Consider the following 21506-nt stretch of genomic DNA (forward strand, 5'->3'; position numbering starts at 1 on the left):
TTTTGAAAGATACCCAAATATCATTCTCAACCTCAGGTTTGTTTCTTGCTTTAGATTTGATTGAGGAGAAGCATCATTCACAGAGATGAATTGTTATAGATAGACTAAAAGTCTTATAAGCATGTTTATTAAGACTGGGTCCATAGGCTTCCCCAAACAGCCAAAGAGGTCCAGGACACACAAAAAAATGCTCCATGTCATGATAGAAAACAAGGCTCAGAGAACTGCTCAGGTGTCATACGGTAAGCCAGTGGAAGAAGCTGAGTTGTTCCAGCATCCTTTCCACTACAAGATGCTCAATTCATTATATGGATCTGCTGAAGCTAACACAGACAGCCAGAAGTCACAGCCAAAAACATCAAACATCCTCCTGGGGTCCTCAAGGAGCAGTTTTCTTTTCCCCTTTATTGAAATACCAATGCTACCAACTCCAGGTGGAATCCCAAAAAACAAGCGTTTCAGCCCATATGCCCAGAGTACCAAAGCATGGCATAACTGTTAGCCTGGGAAAGTACACAGATTGCTGGCACCCATTCTATGACACCTAAAATGACCTCGAGGAGATTGGGAAATCTTGGCTGGGAAGTGCAGCAGCTGTCATGGACCCTGTGATAAACCAGTGTCAATCTTGTCTATTTCCTTTGGCCACCCTCTCACTCTTCCTTGATTGTTTCTTGTGATCAGAACCAAACATTCAGTAACAGTCCAATCTTTGGTTGGATACAACTCCTAAGACCCACCTTAAAACACGTCAACAACTCAACAGCGCTAGACAATGTAAGTGCTTCCAATTCCTATACATTACTAACAAAACCCAACAGCAAACGATAGAGAAATTCCATTTGAAGTTCCTGCAGACACTATAAAATATTTGGGAGTCTATCTGCCAAGACAAACCCAAGGTCTATAGAAACACAATTACAAAACACTTTTCACATGAATAAAGTCAGATCTAAATAAATGGAAAAACATCAGTTGCTCATGGTTAGGCCGAGCTAACATAACAAAAATGACAATTTTACCTAAACTAATTACTTATTCAGTGCCACACCAATCAAACTACCAATAATCACTTTATAGAGCTGGATAAAATAACAACAAAATTCATCTGGAAGAACAAGAGGTCCAGAATATCAAGGGAATCAATGAAAAGAAATGCTAGGGAAGGTGACCTAGCCATACCAGATGTTAAACCATATTATAAAACAGCGGTCATCAAAAATACTTGGTACTGGCTAAGAAATAAAGTGGTGGATCAGTGGAATAGGTTATGTACACAAGATGCAGTAGTCAATGAATATAGTAATCTACTCTTTGATAAAACCAAAGAGTCCAACTTCTGGGCTAAGAATTCACCATTTCACAAAAAGTGCTGGGGAAATGGGAACATGGTAGGACAGAAACTGGGCGTAGACCAATATCTTACACCATATACCAAAATAAAGTCAAAATGGGTTCATGATTTAGGAATAAAGGCTGATACTATAAGCAATTTGGGAGAGCAAGGAAGAGTTTACCTGTCAGATTTATGGGAAAGGGAAGAATTCATGACCAAACAAGACGTAGAGAGCACTACAAAATGCAAAATGGATAATTTTGATTATGTTAAATTGAAAAGTTTTTGTACAAACAAAGCCAATGCAACAAAGATTAGGAGGGAAGCAGAAAATTGGGAGAAAATCTTTACAACCAGTGTCTCTGATAAAGGCCTCATATCTAAAATATACAGGGAGCTGAGCCAAATTTAAAGGAATACAAGTCATTCCCCAATTGAGAAATTGTCAAAGGATATGAACAGGTAGTTTTCAGAGAAGAAATTAAAGATATCTATAGGCATGTGAAAAAATGCTCTAAATCACTATTGACTAGAGAAATGCAAATCAAAACAACTCTTAGGTACCACATCTCTCCTGTCAGATTGGCTAAAATGACAAAACAGGAGAATGATAAATGCTGGAGAGGATGTGGGAAAATTGGAACACTGTTACATTGCTGGTGGAGTTGTGAACTGATGCAGCCATTCTGGAGAGCAATTTGGAACTATGCCCAAAGGGCTATAAAAATATGCATACCCTTTGACCCAGCAATACCACTTCTACGGTTGTATCCCAAAGAGATCACAGAAGTGGCAAAGGGACCCATGTGTACAAAAATATTTATAGCAGCTCTTTTTGTGGTGGCCAAGAACTGGAAATCAAGGGGATGCTCATCAATTGGGGAATGGCTGAACAACTTGTGGTATATGAATGTCATGGAATACCGTTGTGCTATAAGAAATGGGGAAGATACGGACTTAATAATAACCTGGAATGACTTACACAAACTGATGCTGAGTGAGGGGAGCAGAACCAGGAGATCATTATACACAATTATAGACACAGTTTCTGTAAGGATTAACTTTGAGAGACTTGGCTCCTCTCATCGATGCAAGTTTCAAAGACAGCTCCAAAGGAGTCATAATGGAAAAAGCTATGCATGTCCAGAAAAAGAATTATGGAATCTGAACATAAAGTGAGACAAACTTTTTGCTCTCTTTTTTTCCTTCTTTTTTGGTTTCATTTCTCCTTTCTCGTGATTCACTCCATTGGTTAAAATTCTTCTTTACAACTGGACTATTAAGTAAATAATTTCAATGTGAAGGCACATGTGGAACCTACATTGGATTACATGCCATCTTGGGGGTAGTGGGGAGGATAAGGAGGGAGAGAAAATTTGGAACCCAAAAACTTATGCAACTGAGTCATGTAAACTAAAAATAAAAAATAAATTTGTAAAAAAAAAAATATAAGTGCTTCCAACGTTGGTCAGCCAACAAGCATTTAAGCACCTACTGCGGCCTGTGTAGACAGAAGTGATAAATGGCCTTCTGCAGGGTGGTGAGGCCAGGAAGAGGGGAAGACTTGGAAATACTCTGACCATCCAGACATTCTCTGTACTGTGCCCAGATAAAGAAAGAGGCACCTATACCGTGAGGGAAGTAGCCTCCCTATAAAGAGAAGCATTCTGTTGTAAAGAAGGAGGTGCTAGGCTAGAAACTGGGGAAAACTGAGGCTGGTATCCCACCTCTGACATCAGTTTTGTGACTGCTAAGTCACGAAATTCTCTAAACCTCTGTTTTCTCCATTATAAAATGGAGATAACGCCTATAGTGAGTACCATAGACACACTTAGAACACACCCTGGGGGAAACATTTCCTGGGTTGGGGGAGGTCTAAGGGAAGTACTCCCCTATCCCCGACCCACGTTCTCTGCATACCTGACCGTGACACCTCCCCAATACAAGGTTACTGGGAGGCTCAAATTACATGATGTAGGTAAAGCAATCTCACAAACCATCTTTTAATGGGATCTATGATTTCAATGATATAGAAAACTCCAGGTAAGAGAAATCCCTCTACCACCTAGCGCTTGCGCAATGCCTCAATACTCGAAGTTGCCTGAAGTACTGAAGAAATAAGTGGACTTCTCAGGGTCACATGAGTACAAGAGAGAAATGGGACTGATCCCAAGTCTTTCTGATTCCATAGCTTGCTCTCCACCCATCAGACCACACTGCCCCTCTCTTGCAGACCTTAAAGTTCAAAAAAAAAAAAAAGCCAAGTTGATAAGGATCCCACAAGGCAAAAAGCAAAACCGGTCTCGCAAATTTTGCCCAGTCTTTAATCCTAGAGGAAAGCCAATTACCATCTTTGTAAACAGAGGTCCTTGGTTCAAATCCAGACTTTGCCATTTAGTATCTGAGTGATCTTAGGCAAAGCAGGTGCCCCCGTGAGTCTGTTTCCTCAACTCTAAAATGGGTACGAGGGCAATGTTGGGATTGATATCCCTTCCCACTCTCAATCTATAACCCTAAGCTCCAGCCTCAAAGCAAAACAAAAAGCCCTAACAAGATACGGGCTCTCTTCTCCCTAGTGTGCCATGGCCCAAATCCCACCTTGGCCCCTTTCCATTTGATAATTTTTATTAAAGACTTCAATGAAGGTATGAGGTTCCATCTTTGCAAATCATGCCTTTCTACTTTTCTAGTTTCAAGGACTATGCTATAAAATAAAACAATCTAGAAACTTTTTTTTTAAAAACTCTGGATGTATATGCCAGAAAAGGGGGGCGGGGCAAGGAAAGCCAAATGTGAAACCTTCTGCCATACTTTAGCATGCAGATCTTTGGCTTGGGGCCCATGAATTTAAAAAAATAAATATTTTGATAAATGCATTTCAGTAGAATTGGTTTCCCTTATAATCCTCTGTATTTCAATTTATGCATTGAAAAGACATTGTTCTGCCAATGCATTGTTGGTGGAGTTGTGAACTGATCCAACCACTTTGGAGAGCAATTTGGAACTATGCCCAAAGGACTATAAAAATGTGCATACCTTTGACCCAGCAATACCACTTCTAAGGATCTCCCAAAGAGATCATACAAATGGAAAAGGACCCACATGTACAAAAAGATTTACAGCGGCTCTTTTTGAGGTGGCAAAGAATTGGAAATTGAGGGGATGCCCATTAATTGGTGAATGGCCGAGCAAGTTGTGGTATATGATTGTAATGGAATACTACTGTACTATTAGAAATGATGAACAGGTGGACTTCAGAAAAACCTGGAAAGACATATGTGAACTGATGCTGAGTGAGGGGAGCAGAACCAGAAGAACACTATACAGTTGCAGCTACATTGTGCGATGACTAACTTTGATAGACTTGACTCTTCTCAGCAATGCAAGGTTCTAAGATAGCTCCAAAAGGCTCATGATGGAAAATGCTATCCACATCCAGAGAAAAAATTACGGAGTCTGAATACAGATGGAAGCAAACTATTGGCTCTCTCTCTTTTTTGTTGTTTTTTGTTTCTTCTTTCTCGGGGTTCTTTCCATTGGTTATAATTCTTCCTTACATGACTAATGTGAAAATACATTTAATATGAATGTATATGTAGAGCCTATGTCAGATTGTATGCCACCTTGGGAAGGGGGAGGGAAGGGAGGGGGAGAAAATTTAAAACCCAAAAGTTTGTGGAACTGAATGTTGTAAACTAAAAATAAGTTAATTAATTTTTTTAAAAAAAGAAAAGACATTATTCTGGGAAGGGATCCATTGGCTTCAGCAAGCTGCCAGAGAGCCCCATGACCCACAAAGATTAAAAGACCCTGCTCCAGAGAGTATCACAAGCTACCTGGGAGGAAGCTCTAAATGCTAATGTCATCCGTTGGCAGGAATATTCCATAATAAATGAAACCTTGATGTATAGCCATCTACTGTAAATCCAACAGGCCAGGTTTCTCTTAGCCTTAAAGCAATCCCTGGGCCCAGTCTGCTCTGCTGAGGAAGGGCATCTAGTGGTAAGAACCTTGGGTCCTGGGACTCCAACCTTGAGGGCAATGGGTTCCAGATGACAAGAGTGAGAGGCCACCTCCGAAAAGCCAAGAGCATCCACCCCAGAACGAACCACAACCACTTCAGTGCCTACGGTTACAGAGCTCTCCTAAGCCAGCTGACCTGAGGGCATCTCCAGCTCCTGGGGACTCTGCCCTTGCCCAGCAGTTCCTAAGCCACTCTAGTCCAGGCCTTGTAGCATATGGATGGGAGAAAGTCTACAGTCTGACATTTCAACTAGCCTTTAGGACACAAGTGGGTTTCTGCCAGAGCCTGGATGGGGATTTCATGTCCTGCCTCAGGTGTTTTATACAGGTTGTCCCCTCATGTCCAGAGGGCTCTCCCTCCTCACCTCTGCCACCTGGAATCCCTACCTTTCCCTCAGGCACAGTCTAGCTGCTCCCTCCAACACTAGTCCTTTGTGGTTTCCTATGATTAACCAACAAACATCCAATGAGTGCCAAGCATCGGGTGAGGCCCTGGGGTGTGAAGCCAAAATGAAGCTATCCTTGTCCTCAAGCTTGGAGTTATCAGCACCCTCTCCCTCAGAAATTACCTTCTATTTCTTTGTAGATAAAAACCTCAGGTTAACCACTGTCCAATCTAGGGATAGGGAACCTGTGGCCTGAGGCCACATGTGACCTCGAGGCCAAAGGTTCCCCACCCCTGGGATTCCAATCCGTCCCCCAAGGTCAGGGTCAGGGCCCCTTCAATGAGATGTGCAACAGGGCCCTTCATCCCCTTCCCAGACCCACTCCAGGAGATGCGTGTTCCCTTTATTATTGGGTAATCCACATTATTATTATTCAGATCATATCTATAAAGTGCTTTGTAAATACCAAAGTGCTATATATGCTGGCTATACGTATTGTTATAATTTTTATTCAGGAGGCCAGGAGTAAACCCTGGGACTAAGCAAAAAGGTCAGCAGAGGCATGTATATGAGATAAAGAAGTGAGTCCTGTGCCCATGCCTAGAATGCGCCCAACATCCACCTGGGACTCCCACGAGCCCCGGGGTAAAGAGCCTCGTTCCTCCTCACACACTCTCACACATACCCAATCCTGAAACACTGACAGCTTTTCATTCAAGATACAGAGGAAAGGGAAGGGGTCAACTTTTGACGCAGTCAGGCCCTTCTTGGGCACGTATACATCCCGAGGAGGTAAATAACAGAAAGAAAGGTCTCAGATGTACCAAAATATTCACAGCAGCGCTCTGTATGCCGGAAACACTGGCCAAGAAGGGCACGAAAATCAGATCAAATTGGGTGATCACTGATTAGGAAACAGACTGAGTAAACTGGTGTTGTGTGAATGAATGCGCATTTATTAAGCGCTTAGGGATGCAAATATATGCAAGCAAGCCAGCCCCTGCCTACAAGGGGCTTACAGTCTAATAAGAGAAGACAATACATATAAGGAGGAATATTTGAGAAGAGGAAGTTAGAACGGAGTTTCAAGGGCAAACATTAGCATTGATTTGATCACCGTTACTGGAGTGAGAATGGGGGAGGGGGCAGAAGGAAACTCGGGCTGCATGAAGATGGCTCTGAAGAGACCCTGAGGCTGGGACCGTCACTGAATCACGCCATAAAAAGTAACAAATATAAGAAATATAATATAAGCAACAAATGTAAGGAATTCAGAGAAACCTACAGAGCCATAAAACCACAGGTTTAGAGACAGACTTCATCTAGGCCTACCCTTGCACTTTACAGATTAAGAAACTGAGAGGCTCAAAGTGGAAAAGTGAGCCCAAGATCACAAAAATCGTTTCAGTCACGTCCCACTCTCTGTGACCCCATTTGGGATTTTCTTTGCAGTGATACTGGAGCGCTTTGCCATTTCCTTCTCTAGCTCTTTTTACAGTTGAAGAAACTGAGGTCAACAGGGTTAAGTGACTTGGCCAAGGTTGACACAGCTAGTAAGTGTCTGAGGTGGGATCTGAACTCAAGAAGAGGGGTTTTTCTGAATCCAGGTCTGGTGCTCTATCCACTGCACCACCCAGCTGCACAGGTCACACAAATGGCCAACCCAGAATCTGAGCCTAGATCCTTTGACTACAAAGCCAGCAAGCTTTCTACCATACTATTCTGCCCCGCCTTCTATAAACTGATTCACAGGGAAGAAGGAAGAACCCAAGAACAATATACAAAGTAAACACAATGTGTGAAAACAACATAGAAAGACACCAGGATCCAGCTTATTATCTTGTATCTAACTTCTGTTTCAGGTGACTTACAATGAAACACACTTCCCTCCTTTTGGCAGCAAGGTGGTAGACTACAGGGATGGAATGTTACATGGACTACCAGTCAAACCCACTGTTTTATTTAACTACTTTTCTTTATTTTTGTCAGGAAATAAAAGTGGTGTAAAAACAAAGCTCAAAAAAAAAAGAAATGAAAAGGAAGAGAGAAAGAGAGAGAGACAGAGCCACAGAGAAAGAGACAGAGAGACACAGAGAGAAACAGAGAGACGAAGACAGAGAGAGGTTATCCAAGCTCTTCTCAAGGAGAGAAAAATCGGTGAAGTTTGTTTCACATTAAAGTAAAATAAAAATAATCTCGCTTTACTAGTGAAAAATGTTTTTCTCTCTAAACCACAGGGAAACAAACCTTGGGCACTAATTGAGGCAAGGAGGTAGAAATTCTCTGAGTTAGGGAAAAGGCATGTTGTTGCCTTACTTCTTATCCACACAAGAACTCCAGTTACTGAGAAAAGGGGCGAAGCCTCCCTTGCCACAAGGAGTAAGTGCAGCATTTGTCCTTCCCAGTCACTTGGCTATGGAGGGGCTGAGCTGCTCTCCTGTGCAGCAAATCAGGTCGTTCCTCTGAGTGAGGCAAGGAGGTGGGCATGAGTAGCACATTAGTGATGACCCACCCACAAAGGGGAGGATGACAGCCATCCTCAAGAACACATGGAACCAGAGAAAGAGGTGCACCTGGCCTGTGGTGATAGAAAGGGAGCCCAGATGTGAAGCATTAGTGCTTCTCTGACAGCCATAGAATGAGAAAGAACCAGAAAACGGCCTCTGCTAGGCTGGGGCGGGGGTGGGGGGGATTTGACTTATCTTTTCCTTAGACATTTATTAGCACCTTTGTTTTAACGTCACCTAGATTTCCCCTGTATCCCCCTCCTTCCCCTCACAGAGAGCCATCCTTTGTAACAGAGAATTTTTTAAAAGAAATGAAGGAAAAAGTTTTAAAAATTTAGACAAACTTTCTCAATATACCAAAAACAAAAAAACAAAAACCTGACACTGTATGTAGTGCTCCACACCCATGGGCCCCCAACCTCTACAAAGGAGTGGGGAGAAAGTATCTCCTCCTATGTCTTTTTTAGGGCCCACCTTGGTTTTTTTTATAATTCGCAACCTCCATTTTTTATTTTTCCATGGCTCTGGTTCTTTGTATTCACATTGGTGCTGTCATTGCATACGTCATTTTCTTGGCTTTGCTCACTTCACTCCCATCATGGTCACCATTTCTTCTAGCACCATCAGGTTCCATGACATTCATGAACCACTTCTTGTTTGGCCACTCCCCAGCTGATGGGCATCTACTTTGTTTCCAGCTGTTGGCTATGACGAATAGGGCTGCTAAAAACATTTCAGCTTATGGGGCTTCTCTCCAGTAACTTCCTCAGGGTGTATGTTGAGCAGCAGTTGGGCTGAGTCTTAAAAGAAGACAGGAAAACCCAGAAACACTGATGAGAAAAGAAAGCACTGTAGGGATGGAGGACCACCAGGACAAAGGCACAGAAATGGGACATGGAGGGTCAAGGACAAGGAATGAGAAGTAGGCCAGTGTCGCTGAAGCATAGAGTATATGGGAGTAAAACATTAAGCATCCTAGAAAGACAGGAAGCAACCAGGTTGTGAAAGTCTTTGAAAGACAAAAGGAAGGCTCTGTACTTGATCCTGGAGATAATAGGGAGCCACAGGGCTTTAATAGTCAGGGCACAACATGGTCAGACAATCAGGTTGGCAGCTAAGTCAAGGCTAGATTGGAATGAGGAGGGCTGAGGCAAGGAGAACACACAGTAGGCTACTGCATCACCAAACAAGCGGTGGGTGGTAAGGGCCTGAACTACAGTAATGGTGACGCAAGTGGAGAGGAGGGCACCTAGGAGAAAGATCTTGAAAGACAAGATTTGGAAATGGATGGGCTATGTGGGGTGACGGAGGGAAGGATGACACCCAGCTTGTGAGCCTGAGTAACTAGGGGGTCGTCATTCCATCAATAACAATATGAGAGCTGGGAGAAGTAGAGGGTTAGGAGGAAAGGATATTGAGTTGGAGATGCCGGGAGGATATCCCAAAAACGGTAGCTAGGTGGTACAGTGAGTAAGAATGCTGGACTTGAGAGTCCGAAAGACCCGAATTCAAATCCTGCCTTAGATACTTACTAGCTGTGTGACCCTGGGCAAGTCACTTAACCCCAATTGCCTGGGGGTTGGGGGGAGGCATAGTGGATAAAGAGCAAGCCTTGAAGTCAGTAAGACCTGGGTTCAAGCACTGCCAGTGACACCCACTGACTGTATGATCCTGGGAAAGTAACAGCCTCTCAACACTGGAGGCAGCTCTCTAAGGCTACACACTGCAGAGAAGGTACCAACCTGTGATAGTGGAGGAAGTATCCTCACCTGGGAGTTCTTTATACCGATGAAATCACAGGATCTGATTCCCATTAGCTGAAAACACTAACCACCCCTCGGGCATATCAAGAAAAGGAAATCTGTACTATTATACTGCAGAAGACACAATATTATATTTCAGGGGACAGAACATAATAAGCCCAGAGCCATAACAGCCCGACTGTAACCGAGGGAAATTCAGTTGAAGGACGCAGGACTCCATCATAGTGCAAAAAGTGGTCCGGTTGGGAGGAGAGAAGGTGGTAATAGGAAGGGAAGGTAGGAGGGAAGGGCAGGATGGCACAGAAACCAGTACCCACCATGGGTACAGTCATGCCAAGGGGAAACCCATCACCAAAGAATTCTAACCTTCCCTCCCCGCAGTGGCTAGGGTAGATGGTGGCCCGAGGTAGGGGATCCATGACAAAGAGACAATGGCATCGGTAGCCAGGGGTGGAGACCCCTGGAAATCGGGGGAAATTAGCTGTCTGTATCATGTCTGTACCTTGGGCAAGGCCCCACTGACCCTATACTAGTGAGAGCCCCAGATAAACCTGATATATTAGCTTAGTTTGAAGTATCCTGAACTCTACCATTCAGGAAGGATGGCATTTGGACTAGATTTGCTTCTTTTTTATTTTTTATCTATGGTATCTTTAAACTCATTCTGATTTCTTGTTTAGGTCTTTTAATGATATTTATTTTTTCATATTTTATTACTCAATATTTTAGTTTTCAACATTGATTTCCACAATATTTTGAGTTACAAATTTTCTCTCCATTTCTACCCTCCCCCCACTCCAAGACGGCATATATTCTGATTGCCCCGTTCCCCAATCAGCCCTCCCTTCTGTCACCCCACTCCCTCCCCATTCCCTGTCCCCGTACTTTCTTGTAGGGCAGGATAGATTTCTATGCCCCATTCCCTATATATCTTATTTCCCAGTTGAGCATCTGCTTTTAAAATTTTGAGTTCTGAATTCTCTCCCCTCTTCCTTTCCTACCCACCCTCCCTAGGAAGGCAAGCAATTCAACCTAGGCCACACATGTACCATTACGCAAAACAAGTCTACAATAATCATGTTGTGAAAGACTAACTATATTTTGCTTCCTCCTATCCTGTACCCCTTTATTCAATTTTCTCCCTTGACCCTGTCCCTTTTCAAAAGTGTTGGCTTTTGATTACCTCCTCCATCTATCTGCCCTCCCTTCTATCATCCCCCCTTTATATTCCCTTCCCCCTACTTTCCTGTGGGGTAAGATACCCAATTGAGTGTGTATGTTATTCCCTCCTCAAGTCAAATCTGATGATTTGACTCTCATTCCCCCTCACCTGCCCCTTCTTTCCTTCCAACAGAACTGCTTTTTCATACCACTTTTATGTGAGATAATTTATCCCATTCTATCTCTCCCTTTCTCCCTCTCTCAATATATTCTTCTCTCACCCCTCAATTTTATTTCATTTTTTTTAGATATTATCCCTCCATATTCAACTCACCCTATGCCCTCTGTCTATATAAATTCCCTTCAACTACCCTAATAATGAGAAAAGTCTCATGAATTACGCACATCATCTTTCCATGTAGAAATGTAAACAAAACAGTTCAAGTTTAGTAAGTCCCTTATGATTTCTCTTTCTTGTTTACCTTTTCATGCTTCTCTTGATTCTTGTGTTTGACAGTCAAATTTTCTATTCAGCTCTGGTCTTTTCATTGAGAAAGCTTGAAAGTCCCCTATTTTATTAAAAATCCATATTTTACCTTGGAGCATGATACTCAGTTTTGCTGGGTAGGTGATTCTTGGTTTTAATCCTAGCTCCTTTGACCTCCAAATATTACATTCTGATCCTTTAATGTAGAAGCTGCTAGATCTTGTATTATCCTGATTATGTTTCCACAATACTCAAATTGTTTCTTTCTGGCTGCTTGCAGTATTTTCTCTTTGACCTGGGAACTCTGGAATTTGGCGACAGTATTCCTAGGAGTTTTCTTTTGGGGATCTTTTTCAAGAGGCGATCAGTGGATTCTTTCCATTTCTATTTTACCCTCTGGCTCTAGAATATCAGGGCTGTTTTCCTTGATAATTTCTTGAAAGATGATGTCTAGGCTCTTTTTTTGATCATGGCTTTCAGATAGTCCAATAATTTTTAAATTATCTCTCCTGGATCTATTCTCCATGTCAGTGGTTTTTCCAATGAGATAATTCACATTGTCTTCAATTTTTTATTCCCTTGGTTTTGTTTTATAATATCTTGATTTCTCATAAAGTCACTAGCTTCCACTTGCTCCAATCCAATTTTTAAAGTGGTATTTTCTTCAGTGGTCTTTTGGACCTCCTTTTCCATTTGGCTAATTCTGCCTTTCAAGGCATTCTTCTCCTCAGTGACTTTTTGGAGCTCTTTTGACATTTGGGTTAGTCTATTTTTTTAAGGTGTTATTTTCTTCAGTATTTTTGGGTCTCCTTTAGCAAGTCGTTGACTTGCTTTTCATGGTTTTCTTGCACCACTATCATTTCTCTTCCCAATTTTTCCTCTACTTCTCTTACTTGCTTTTCCAAATCCTTTTTGAGTTCTTCCATGGCCTCAGACCAATTCATATTTTTCTTGGAGGCTTTTGATGTAGGCTCTTTGACTTTTTTGACTTCTTCTGGCTGTATGTTTTGATCTTCTTTGTCACCAAAAAAGGAATCTAGAGTTTGAGTTTGAGTCTGAGTTCGTTTTTGCTGCCTGTTCATGTTCCCAGCCAACTACTTGACCCTTGGGCTTTTGTCAGGGCATGAGTGCTTGTAGAGTAGAGAAGACTTTGTCCCAAGCTTTAGGGTCCGAGGACTGCTATTTTCAGAGCTCTTCTACCCCACCGTCGCCGCGGGCTCTGCCACAGCAGCACTTCTCCTCCTGCAAGAACCGCCAATTCGAACAGTGACCCAGATCCAAGCAGGGCTAAGCCTCTGCACCAGCAAAGCGCTCCCTGCACTCTTGCTCTGATTCCTCCCACCGTGTGAGCCATGGACTCTGGAAGCAGTCGATGCTGGAGCTCTAGAAGCAGCTGCAAGAGCTTCCTGCTGCTGCTGCTGCCACCATCGTGCCACCTCTGCCACCCCCGGAGCTGTCACCCCTATCCAGCAGTTTTCCTACTAACCTGCTCCCTGGTCTTTGGCACTTGTGGGTTGAGAAGTCTGGTAACTACCACAGCTCAATGATTCATGGCCCTAAGGCCTGTTCCAGCCAACTGACTCCTAGTCTGGTTGGTCCTGGCATGGCCCATGCTGGGCTGTGCTCCGCTCCCAGCACCATGCGATAGACCCTTCCCAGAGAACATCCAGGCTCTCCTGGGCTGGAGACCTGCTTTCCTCTGCTATTTCATGGGTTCCACAGCTCTAGAATTTGTTCAGAGCCATTTTTTACAGGTTTTTGCAGGGATTTGGAGAAGAGTTTAAGCAAGTCCCTGCTTTCCAGCCCCCATCTTGGCTCCGCCCCCTAGATTTGCTTTTTATCCAATAAACTATACATATATACATACACACAGAGACACATAACCATGTGAGAAGTTGTGTGATATGGTGCACAGAGAGGTGGCCTCAAAGATAGAAAGACCTGAGTTCACATACGGCCTCTGATACATCCCAGCTGTGAATCCATGGACAAATCGCTTAGCCTCCCTCTGTTCTAGACAGTTCTCTAAGACATAAGTGGCAAAGAAGGTGCCAAGCTACATGGGTGGCAGGAGCTTCCTCACCTACAGGTCCTCCATACCCATGAAAGGACAGGTCTCATATCTGCCCCTATATGCATATATGCATCCATATACACTATATACGCATACACCAATTGTTATACAGCACTGTATGTTGGCCTGAAACTAATTACCACACTTCACATAATTCTGACTGCAAGAGTGAAAATTCAAATACATGTGACTACTTCAGAGATTCATTATTTGCACTAATTAGGACTTGGCTGTATTTTACCTCAATATTAAATCTTAGAGTCAATGCCAAATATTATTTCACACCAGAACAATTCTTACCTGAGAAAAGTTGAGCCCATTCAGAGGGTGACACTGTTCTTCTACTTTTTCCACTGCCCCAGTCCGTTTCCTGAGGCGCTCAGCCTCCTGGGCAAGGTATAGATCTAACACTGGCACCCCTCGGGACTTAATGTCCACTTCGGTCAGAGAATTCACCATCAGCATCACCCACACAGGTCTCTTCCTCTCCCAATTCCCCGCGATGGCATTGAAAAGGTAATCGGCATAGAGGCCCTTCCCTCGCTGATCTGGAGTCATCCATGAGGGCATCATCAGCTTCACATAGTCCAGGTGGCGCTTGAGTCGGCAGTAGATGTCCTGGGGAAGCACATCCTGGAGGTTCTCGCCCTGTGGCAACAGCTGGCAGCTGGTGAGGGCAGAGATAGTGTAAGGGTCCGTGAGGTCCAGCTCGAAGTAGACAATGCTGCTCTGCTGGAAGGCCGCCTTGGAGTTCTCGGGAATGAAATCCCAGACCCTCGTGTATGGCACATGAATGGTGCCAAAAAAGTAGGATGGGGGGTCTCTCTTGATAGTCCATAAGAAAGAGTTCAACTCAGTTTGCTAAAAGGCAAGAGCAACAGGGAAAGTCAATAGACAGCACCAACAATGGGGAGAGTTGACACTTGAAACTACATGTAAACAAAAACAAAAATGAAAAATAAACAAGAAGTGTGAAGCAGACACAAATGGGATGAACACGATAATTATACCGGACATAATCTAGTGCTTTAAGGTTTTCAAAGTGCTCCACATACATTACCTCATCAAATCCAACAGCCCAGGGAAGAATGGGCTACCGTGGCCCCCATTTTATTGATGAGCAAACTGAGAGAAAAATAAAGGGAGCTGTGCAAGACTTCTTTGTTGTTCAGTCATTCCCAGCTGTGTCTGACTCCTCATGACCCCATTTGGGGTTTTCTTGGCAAAGACGCTGGAGTGGTTTGCCATTTCCTTCTCCGGCTCATTTTTACAGATGAGGAACTGAGGCAATTCTAAGTTTCAGGAATACAAAGAAAGGCAAAAGACAGTCCTCACTGACAAGGATCTCACAGTCTAATGAAGGAAACAATACGTAGGCAGCTATGTACAAACAAGACAATTCAGAGATGATCATCTGAGGGAAGGCACTAACATTAATGAGAACCAAGAAAGGATTATTGCAGAAGGTGGGATTTTAGCCAGGAATTGAAGGAAATCAGAGAAACCAGGAGGCAGTGATAAGAAATGAATTCCAGGTATGAGGAACAGCCAGTGAAAATTCAGAGTTGGAGATGGAGGGCCTCATACAAGAAATCGAAGCTTGGCCAGTATCACTGGAGTAAGTATAGTGTAAGGAGACTGAGAAGGTAGCAAGGGTCAAGATATGAAGAGTTTAAAAACCAAACAGAGGATTTTAACTTGATCCTTGAGGTAAGAGGGATCAACTGGGATTTATTGAAGAGGTAGGTGGCATGGTCGGACCTTTGCTTTCCGAAGATGATGCCGACAGATGAGCAAAGGATGGACTGGAGCCAGGTAACAGTTGAGAGAGGTTGAGCAGAAGGCCACTGCAATAGTCAGGCCGGAGGTGATGACAACCTGCACCAGTGTGGTGACAGCTTCAGAGGAGAGAAGGGGTGGAGGTATACAAGAGATACTGGGAAGGTGGGATCCACAGAACTTGTAACAGATTGGCTATGACAGGATGAGAAAGAAGGCAGAGTCAGGGATGGCACCCTACATGGGGAGCAGGTGGATTGGGAACATGATGGTGCCCTCAGCAATAAAAAAGAAGGTAAGAAAAGGAAGACCCAAGTTCAAAACTGCCTCACACACTTCCTAGCTGTGCGACCCTGGGCAAGTCACTTAACTCTGTTTGCCTCAGTTTCCTTATCTGTTAAATGAGCTGGAGATGGAAATGGCAAACCACTCCAGGATCTTTGCCAAGAAAACCCCAAGTGGGATCACAAAGAGTCAGATATGACTTAACAACAACAACTAAGAAGAGGGGAGAGTTTGGGGGGAAAGATAATGAGTTTCATTTTGGACATGCTCAGTTATTGTCCTGTCTGCTCCTAGACTTGTCCAGCTAGGACATCTAGACAGCCAAGTGGTCCAGTGGATAGAGCAAGTGGTGGGGTGCTTGGCTGCTTGTGCTCAGACCCCAATTCCAAGATCACATTTCTCCCTGGCCTCAAAACATTATCCCTGGCAGTTTCTGCCCAGCCCAAGGACACTATGCCTATCAATTAGTCATGAGGGGGCTCCAGCAAAACACTTCTCTCTCTCCCTGGTATAGTAACAAACCTCACCTGTAGGAATTATTAGTTTGAACTTGCTTTGTACTGGCTCATAAAGATATTCAGTATGCACTGGGCTATCTATATCAACTTCTACCTCATTATATGCATCCTGGACTCCTCATTATGTGTATCCTAGTCTTAAGATGTATGTATACTCTCTACATCTATCTTGTCAAACAAAACATTGATGGGTGACAGACTGGGCAATCCTCAGTGGGCCCTGACTGCTAGTTAACTTAGTGATGCAGAACACCTAAAAAGCACACCTGCTGGCCCCTCCCCCTTGGGCTTTTCCTCATGAATTATGGGTAAAATGCCTGCACAGCAGATACAAAAAGCGAACATTCTTTTAAAAATTGAACACTCCTTAACCACTCCCTAATCCCACCCTGAATCACCCAGTTAGCATACTTGGCACATGTTTTAGTACAGCTTATCCTATATAAACTTTAACTTTACCCCTCTACGTTCACAGGTTCCTCAAGAATTTTTGCCACTGAAAAGTGTAAAAATAAACCTTTGCCAATTTGACTCAAAAAACGTTCGAGTCTGTGAATTCTTTCCAGATGACCCTGTCCTGCTCTCCAGTCCTTGAGAGGCCCCTGAACCCCTCAAAACTGCATCACAAGCACCAGGCCTGGTTTCAAGAAGACCTGAGTTCAAATCTGCCTTCATACACACACTAGCTGTGTGACCCTGGGCAAATCATATGACTTGTTTGTTTCCGTTTCCTCCTCTGTAAAATGGGGATGATAAGGATCAGACAAGGTGTTTGTGAAGCATGTAGCATAGTGTCTGGTGCTGTAAAATGCCAGCTAGTATTGTCACTGTGGCTCTGTGGCTGCTTTCATTATCATCCCAAGAATGGTTCCTAGCAGCTTACGGTGAATAAGCGGACATCCTAACACCTTTCTTCAGCTACAAAAAGCAGTTATTTTAACCACATGGGCATGTCTGTGGAACATTCAATGACAAGAAATTAGACGCCATGGGGCCATACCAGGACTATCTGAACCTCATCAAAAAAGATAAGAAGCCCATCCTAATCGGAACAGCGGCTCACATGTCCACACCACTTCAAGGACTGCAAAGCACTTTACCTATATTCTCTCATTTTGGTCCTTACAATGTCCCCAAGGGGTAGGCACTGTTATTATTCCCATCTTGCAAATGGGGAGGCTGAGGCTTCCCCAGGGCTAGGATTCAAACCCTGATCTTCCTGACAAGTCCATTACTCCAGCTACTCTACCGCCCCACCTAGCTGCCGGCCCGGCCCTCTCTCAAGCCTCCTCTGCCGCTTCTCCTGCTCATCTGTATTGCATGGAGTTGATCAGAAACAACAAAACCTGCCTGGCACAGAGATCTGTCCAATGACCAAAGCCCAAGTCTAGCCCAAGTCAGTAATGGTTGGCTTCATCCTCTGTCTCCCTATCCCGCCTCCCTATCTATGCCCTGCTCTTGGGTCCAGCTTTCTCCTAGGTTCTCTAGCCACATACACTCTCCCTCCCTCCCTCCCTCCCTCTCCCACAGCAACAAAGATAAGAATGTAGCTTGACCACAAAGTAGATCAACATTTCCACTGGGCCCCCCTTTCCAGTCCCCAGGGGTACAGCAAAAACCCGATCCCCTCCCTCTGTTTTCCATTCTACTTATAAAACTTATGAATAAAATTAACAGTGAGGCTGAATGTAGAAACTTGCCAGGCAGCTCAAGGGAAAGCATCACCAAAGGGGATTCTGAGCTGGGATCTGGTCAACAGGCTGCTGCAAGAGGCAGGAAGGTCACCTGGAGAGCAGGCCAACCATTCCCCTGCCCACCCAGGCCTCCTCCAGCCCCTTCCTCAAATAACTGTTCTAAGGCATTGTTTAAATTTGGGGCTGAAGCCCTCCGCCTCCATCCCGGTATGGAGCTAGCTGGCCTAAATACATCATGGCAGAGTCCTAAGCAGCTAGTGTGCTGACTGAGAAATCTAAAGCCCCAAGTAAATGACTCAAGACCAAGGTCATGTGGCTGATAAGCTTTGAACCCAGCCCCCTGTTTCTGGACCCAGCATCTTTCCCAGGCTGCACCCCACTCCTTAGCAGGAAGACTCCTCTTATGTGTGGTCCTGTGAAAAGAGCAGCGGCTCAGAAGTCAGGGGACCTGGGTTCAAATGAGCCTGGGGTGGTTGCTATCTGTGTGATCTTGAGCGAATGACTTCATCTTCCTGAGACTCACAGGAAGAAACTCTGGATGATGACAGGATTGGACTAGATTGGATCTCCGTCTGCAATGATGAAGTTTTCAGCCTCCTACCTACTTACCTTCGGGCTCCTTCCCAAACCCCACCACTCACTCACCACCTGTGTGCCCATGCTCCAACCTCCAGAGTCAGTGGCCCTGGGTTTGAATCTAGTCTCAAGGTGCCTGTGAAGACTTGCACCAAAGTATTTGTGTCTCTTCTCTGGGCTCTATCGCTTGGAAGAGGAAGGAGGTTGGGCCAGATGCCCTCTGGGGTCCTCCTGGAGCTTTCTTGTTTGGCTTCTCTGGGACACAATCCCAGGGGCCCAACCCAAGGATTTCTAAGGTCCCTTTTCTCATTGGAGGACACTGCACAGGAGGAAAATTGCACCGACTGGGGCTGAGATGTTTACAGGTTGTAAGAGGCCCGATCCATCCCTGGCTAGAGAACTGTCTTAGAAATGAATAACCAGAAAGAAGAGAGCCCAGAGATAGAAAAGAAAGGGGGAGGGGGGGCAGAGGCAGAAGCTAGCCCTACATAGTCCTCTCTGCACACACTCACACCCCTCTCCCCAAGCCCAGCACCTCCCAGCCCTTCCTGCTGCTCTCCTGCTCACTCTCGAGTGCCCCAGGCTCTCCTACCCCTTCCCCCTCTCCTGAAAAGAACTGGGCTCAGCAGGCAGCCGAGATCAAAGGCGCCCATCACCACGGGGGAAGTCACGGCTCAGAGCACCGCCCGGGGCCGGGGGCTCCCTGCCGCCAGCAAGGGGAGGAAGCCTGGGGAGCGGGAACCTGGCCAACGGAGAAGCCCCCTTACCCTTCTTAGGTGCCCCAGCCGGAGAAAGCCAGGGCCAGCAGGAGAAATCGGCCCCAGACCCCAAAAGAGCAGGGGGGAGGGCAGGGGAGGCTTGGAAACTGAGACTCGTGGGTCTGGGGCCAGGAGGAAAGTTGGGTAAAGGTGCACGCGAACTACGCGGGGGCGGGGAAGAGGAGGAGGAGGGCCTGCAGAACCAAGTGAAACTGGCAGAACAATGATCGCTGCAAGCCGGGCGGCTCGGAGCTCCAGACCGCCCCCGAGCCTTGGACCGCTTCCAGAGAACTAAGCGTTCGCTTCGGTGCGCTTGGGGAAGGAAGAAAGCCCCGGCAGAGTGCTTCCCGGGAGAGTCGGCCCCGTGCGCCCCAAGCAGGTCGCGCTTCTTCCTTCCTCCTCGCCCCACTCTTTTCCCTTCTTCCCTACTCCCCACTCTCCCTCCTCTTTACTTCCTTCTATTCCTCCTTCCTCCTCCTCTCTTCTTTCCTCTCTTCACTACTCCTCTCCACCCTCCTCCTTCTCTTCCCTCCTCCTTCTCTTCCTTTCTCTTCCCCCTTTTCCTCTCCCTCTGTTCCCTTCATCCCCTCTCCTCTCTTATCTTTTTCTTACTTCTTTCTCTCTTGCCCCCTCTTCCACCCTTCTCTTCCATTCTCTTCTCCTTCCTCCCTTATTCTTCCCTTCTTTCTCTTCCACCTTCCTCTGTCTTCACCCTCCTCTTCTTTTCCTTCCATTCTCTCTCTTCACCCTTTCCGCTTCTCCCTGTTCTTCACTTTCTCTTCCCCCTCTCCCCCCTTTTCTACTTTCATCCTTCCTTCTCTTGATCCTTCTCTCGCTTCCTTTTTCCTCTCTTCCCTCTTTCTCTACTTTCATCCTTCCTCCTCTTCTCCCTCCTCCCACCTCCTCTCCTCTGTCCTCCTCCTGCTTCCTCTTCCCCTCTTCCCTCCTCACTTTCCCTATTCCCTTCTTCTCTGCCCTTCCTTTCTCCCTCTTTCCCCTCCTCTTTCCTGGCCACTTACTTGGGTCCCGGGTTTGCAAGCATCCACAGCCGGAGCTGGGGCCGCTTGCGAGTGGTCTCCAGGAGCGGGGCCCCTCCTCTGGGCTCCGGCTGCAGGCAGGAGGAAAAAAGTCTGGAGGATCAAGTTCCAGGGGCTCATCCGGCCCATAGCGGCTCCGGGGCTGCGGACAGGGCAGGGCGCAGGACGGGCTCCCGGGAGCCCTGCGCGCGTCCCCAAGGCGGTCAGGTAGAGACTGACCGGTTGGGGGGCTGCGGCGGGTGCTGGGCTCTGCGGCCAATCAGTCCCCGTCCTCTTCCTCCGCCTGGGCCGGGGCTGCTCCAGCTGGGGCGGCGGAGCCGTGGAGGGGCCCCCAGCCCGCCATGGCGCAGAGGAGAGGGGCGCAGCGGCCGCCACCTCGCTGCTCCTTCCAGGAGCCCTGGTCGCTCTCTGCCCGCGGGTCCTCCTCGCTCCCCTCGCTCTCCTCACTTACTCGCTCTCTTTTTCTTTTTGTAATTCCGACTGCAGCCTCTGGATGGAGGTACAAAGTCAAACTCCGGCGATTGGCCACGTGAGGCCCTTTTCCCCAAACTTCCTCCCCTCCCCCGTCCGCCCCAACCGTTTGAGGGCCCCCATTCATCGCTTCTGAGCCTCTCTTTCTGACTCTTCCCCACCCCAGCCCCCAAAGTCCCCTGCCACCCCTCCCAATCATACTCCATTAAAGTAGAACGTAAAGAAAAAGGGCCATCGGTCTGACAACATCCTGTCTTTCAAAAGCTTGCGAGCTAAACTCAAGCCGGGCTGGCACAGAACCCCTCCTGCCTCCCCGCATCCGTCACTCGCCAGGCTCCCGCAGGGTCCTGCACAAGTCGCAGATTCTGTCACGTGCAAGTCGGTGATCCCTCTAGAGAGAGAAATGGACAAAAAGAACGGGCCTTTCAAAGTCTCTTTTTTCTTTAAAAGAAGAATTACGTCATTAAATATATGATGCACACACCACACAACGAAATGGGGAGGGGGCGGGGGGGGGGGGAAGGGACGCCAGGAGAGTAAGAGAATATAAGCGCTTGCTCTTCCCTGTTAGGGGATCGATACTGTCCCTTCCACATTCTAAGTTCTCTAGAACTTAGGGGAGGGACACCCTTTTATTTCCCTGGTTGTTGT

At 45.9% G+C, this 21506-nt stretch overlaps 1 protein-coding gene across 1 annotated transcript in view; it reads right to left on the reverse strand.

Moving 5' to 3' along the window:
* Nucleotides 1-20513, reverse strand: part of TRABD2A (TraB domain containing 2A) — a 64273-nt gene extending 43760 nt beyond the window's left edge. Inside the window, exons 1-2 of the mRNA XM_036748012.1 lie at nt 20367-20513; nt 14038-14598 (exon numbers count right to left, since the gene is read on the reverse strand). Of these exons, the coding sequence (XP_036603907.1) occupies nt 14038-14598; nt 20367-20513 (708 nt within the window). The remainder of the gene's footprint in view (nt 1-14037; nt 14599-20366) is intronic.
* Between the last annotated feature and the right edge of the window lie 993 nt (nt 20514-21506).

Source organism: Trichosurus vulpecula, chromosome 3 (assembly GCF_011100635.1).
Source record: "Trichosurus vulpecula isolate mTriVul1 chromosome 3, mTriVul1.pri, whole genome shotgun sequence".
Taxonomy (NCBI): Eukaryota; Metazoa; Chordata; class Mammalia; order Diprotodontia; family Phalangeridae; genus Trichosurus; species Trichosurus vulpecula.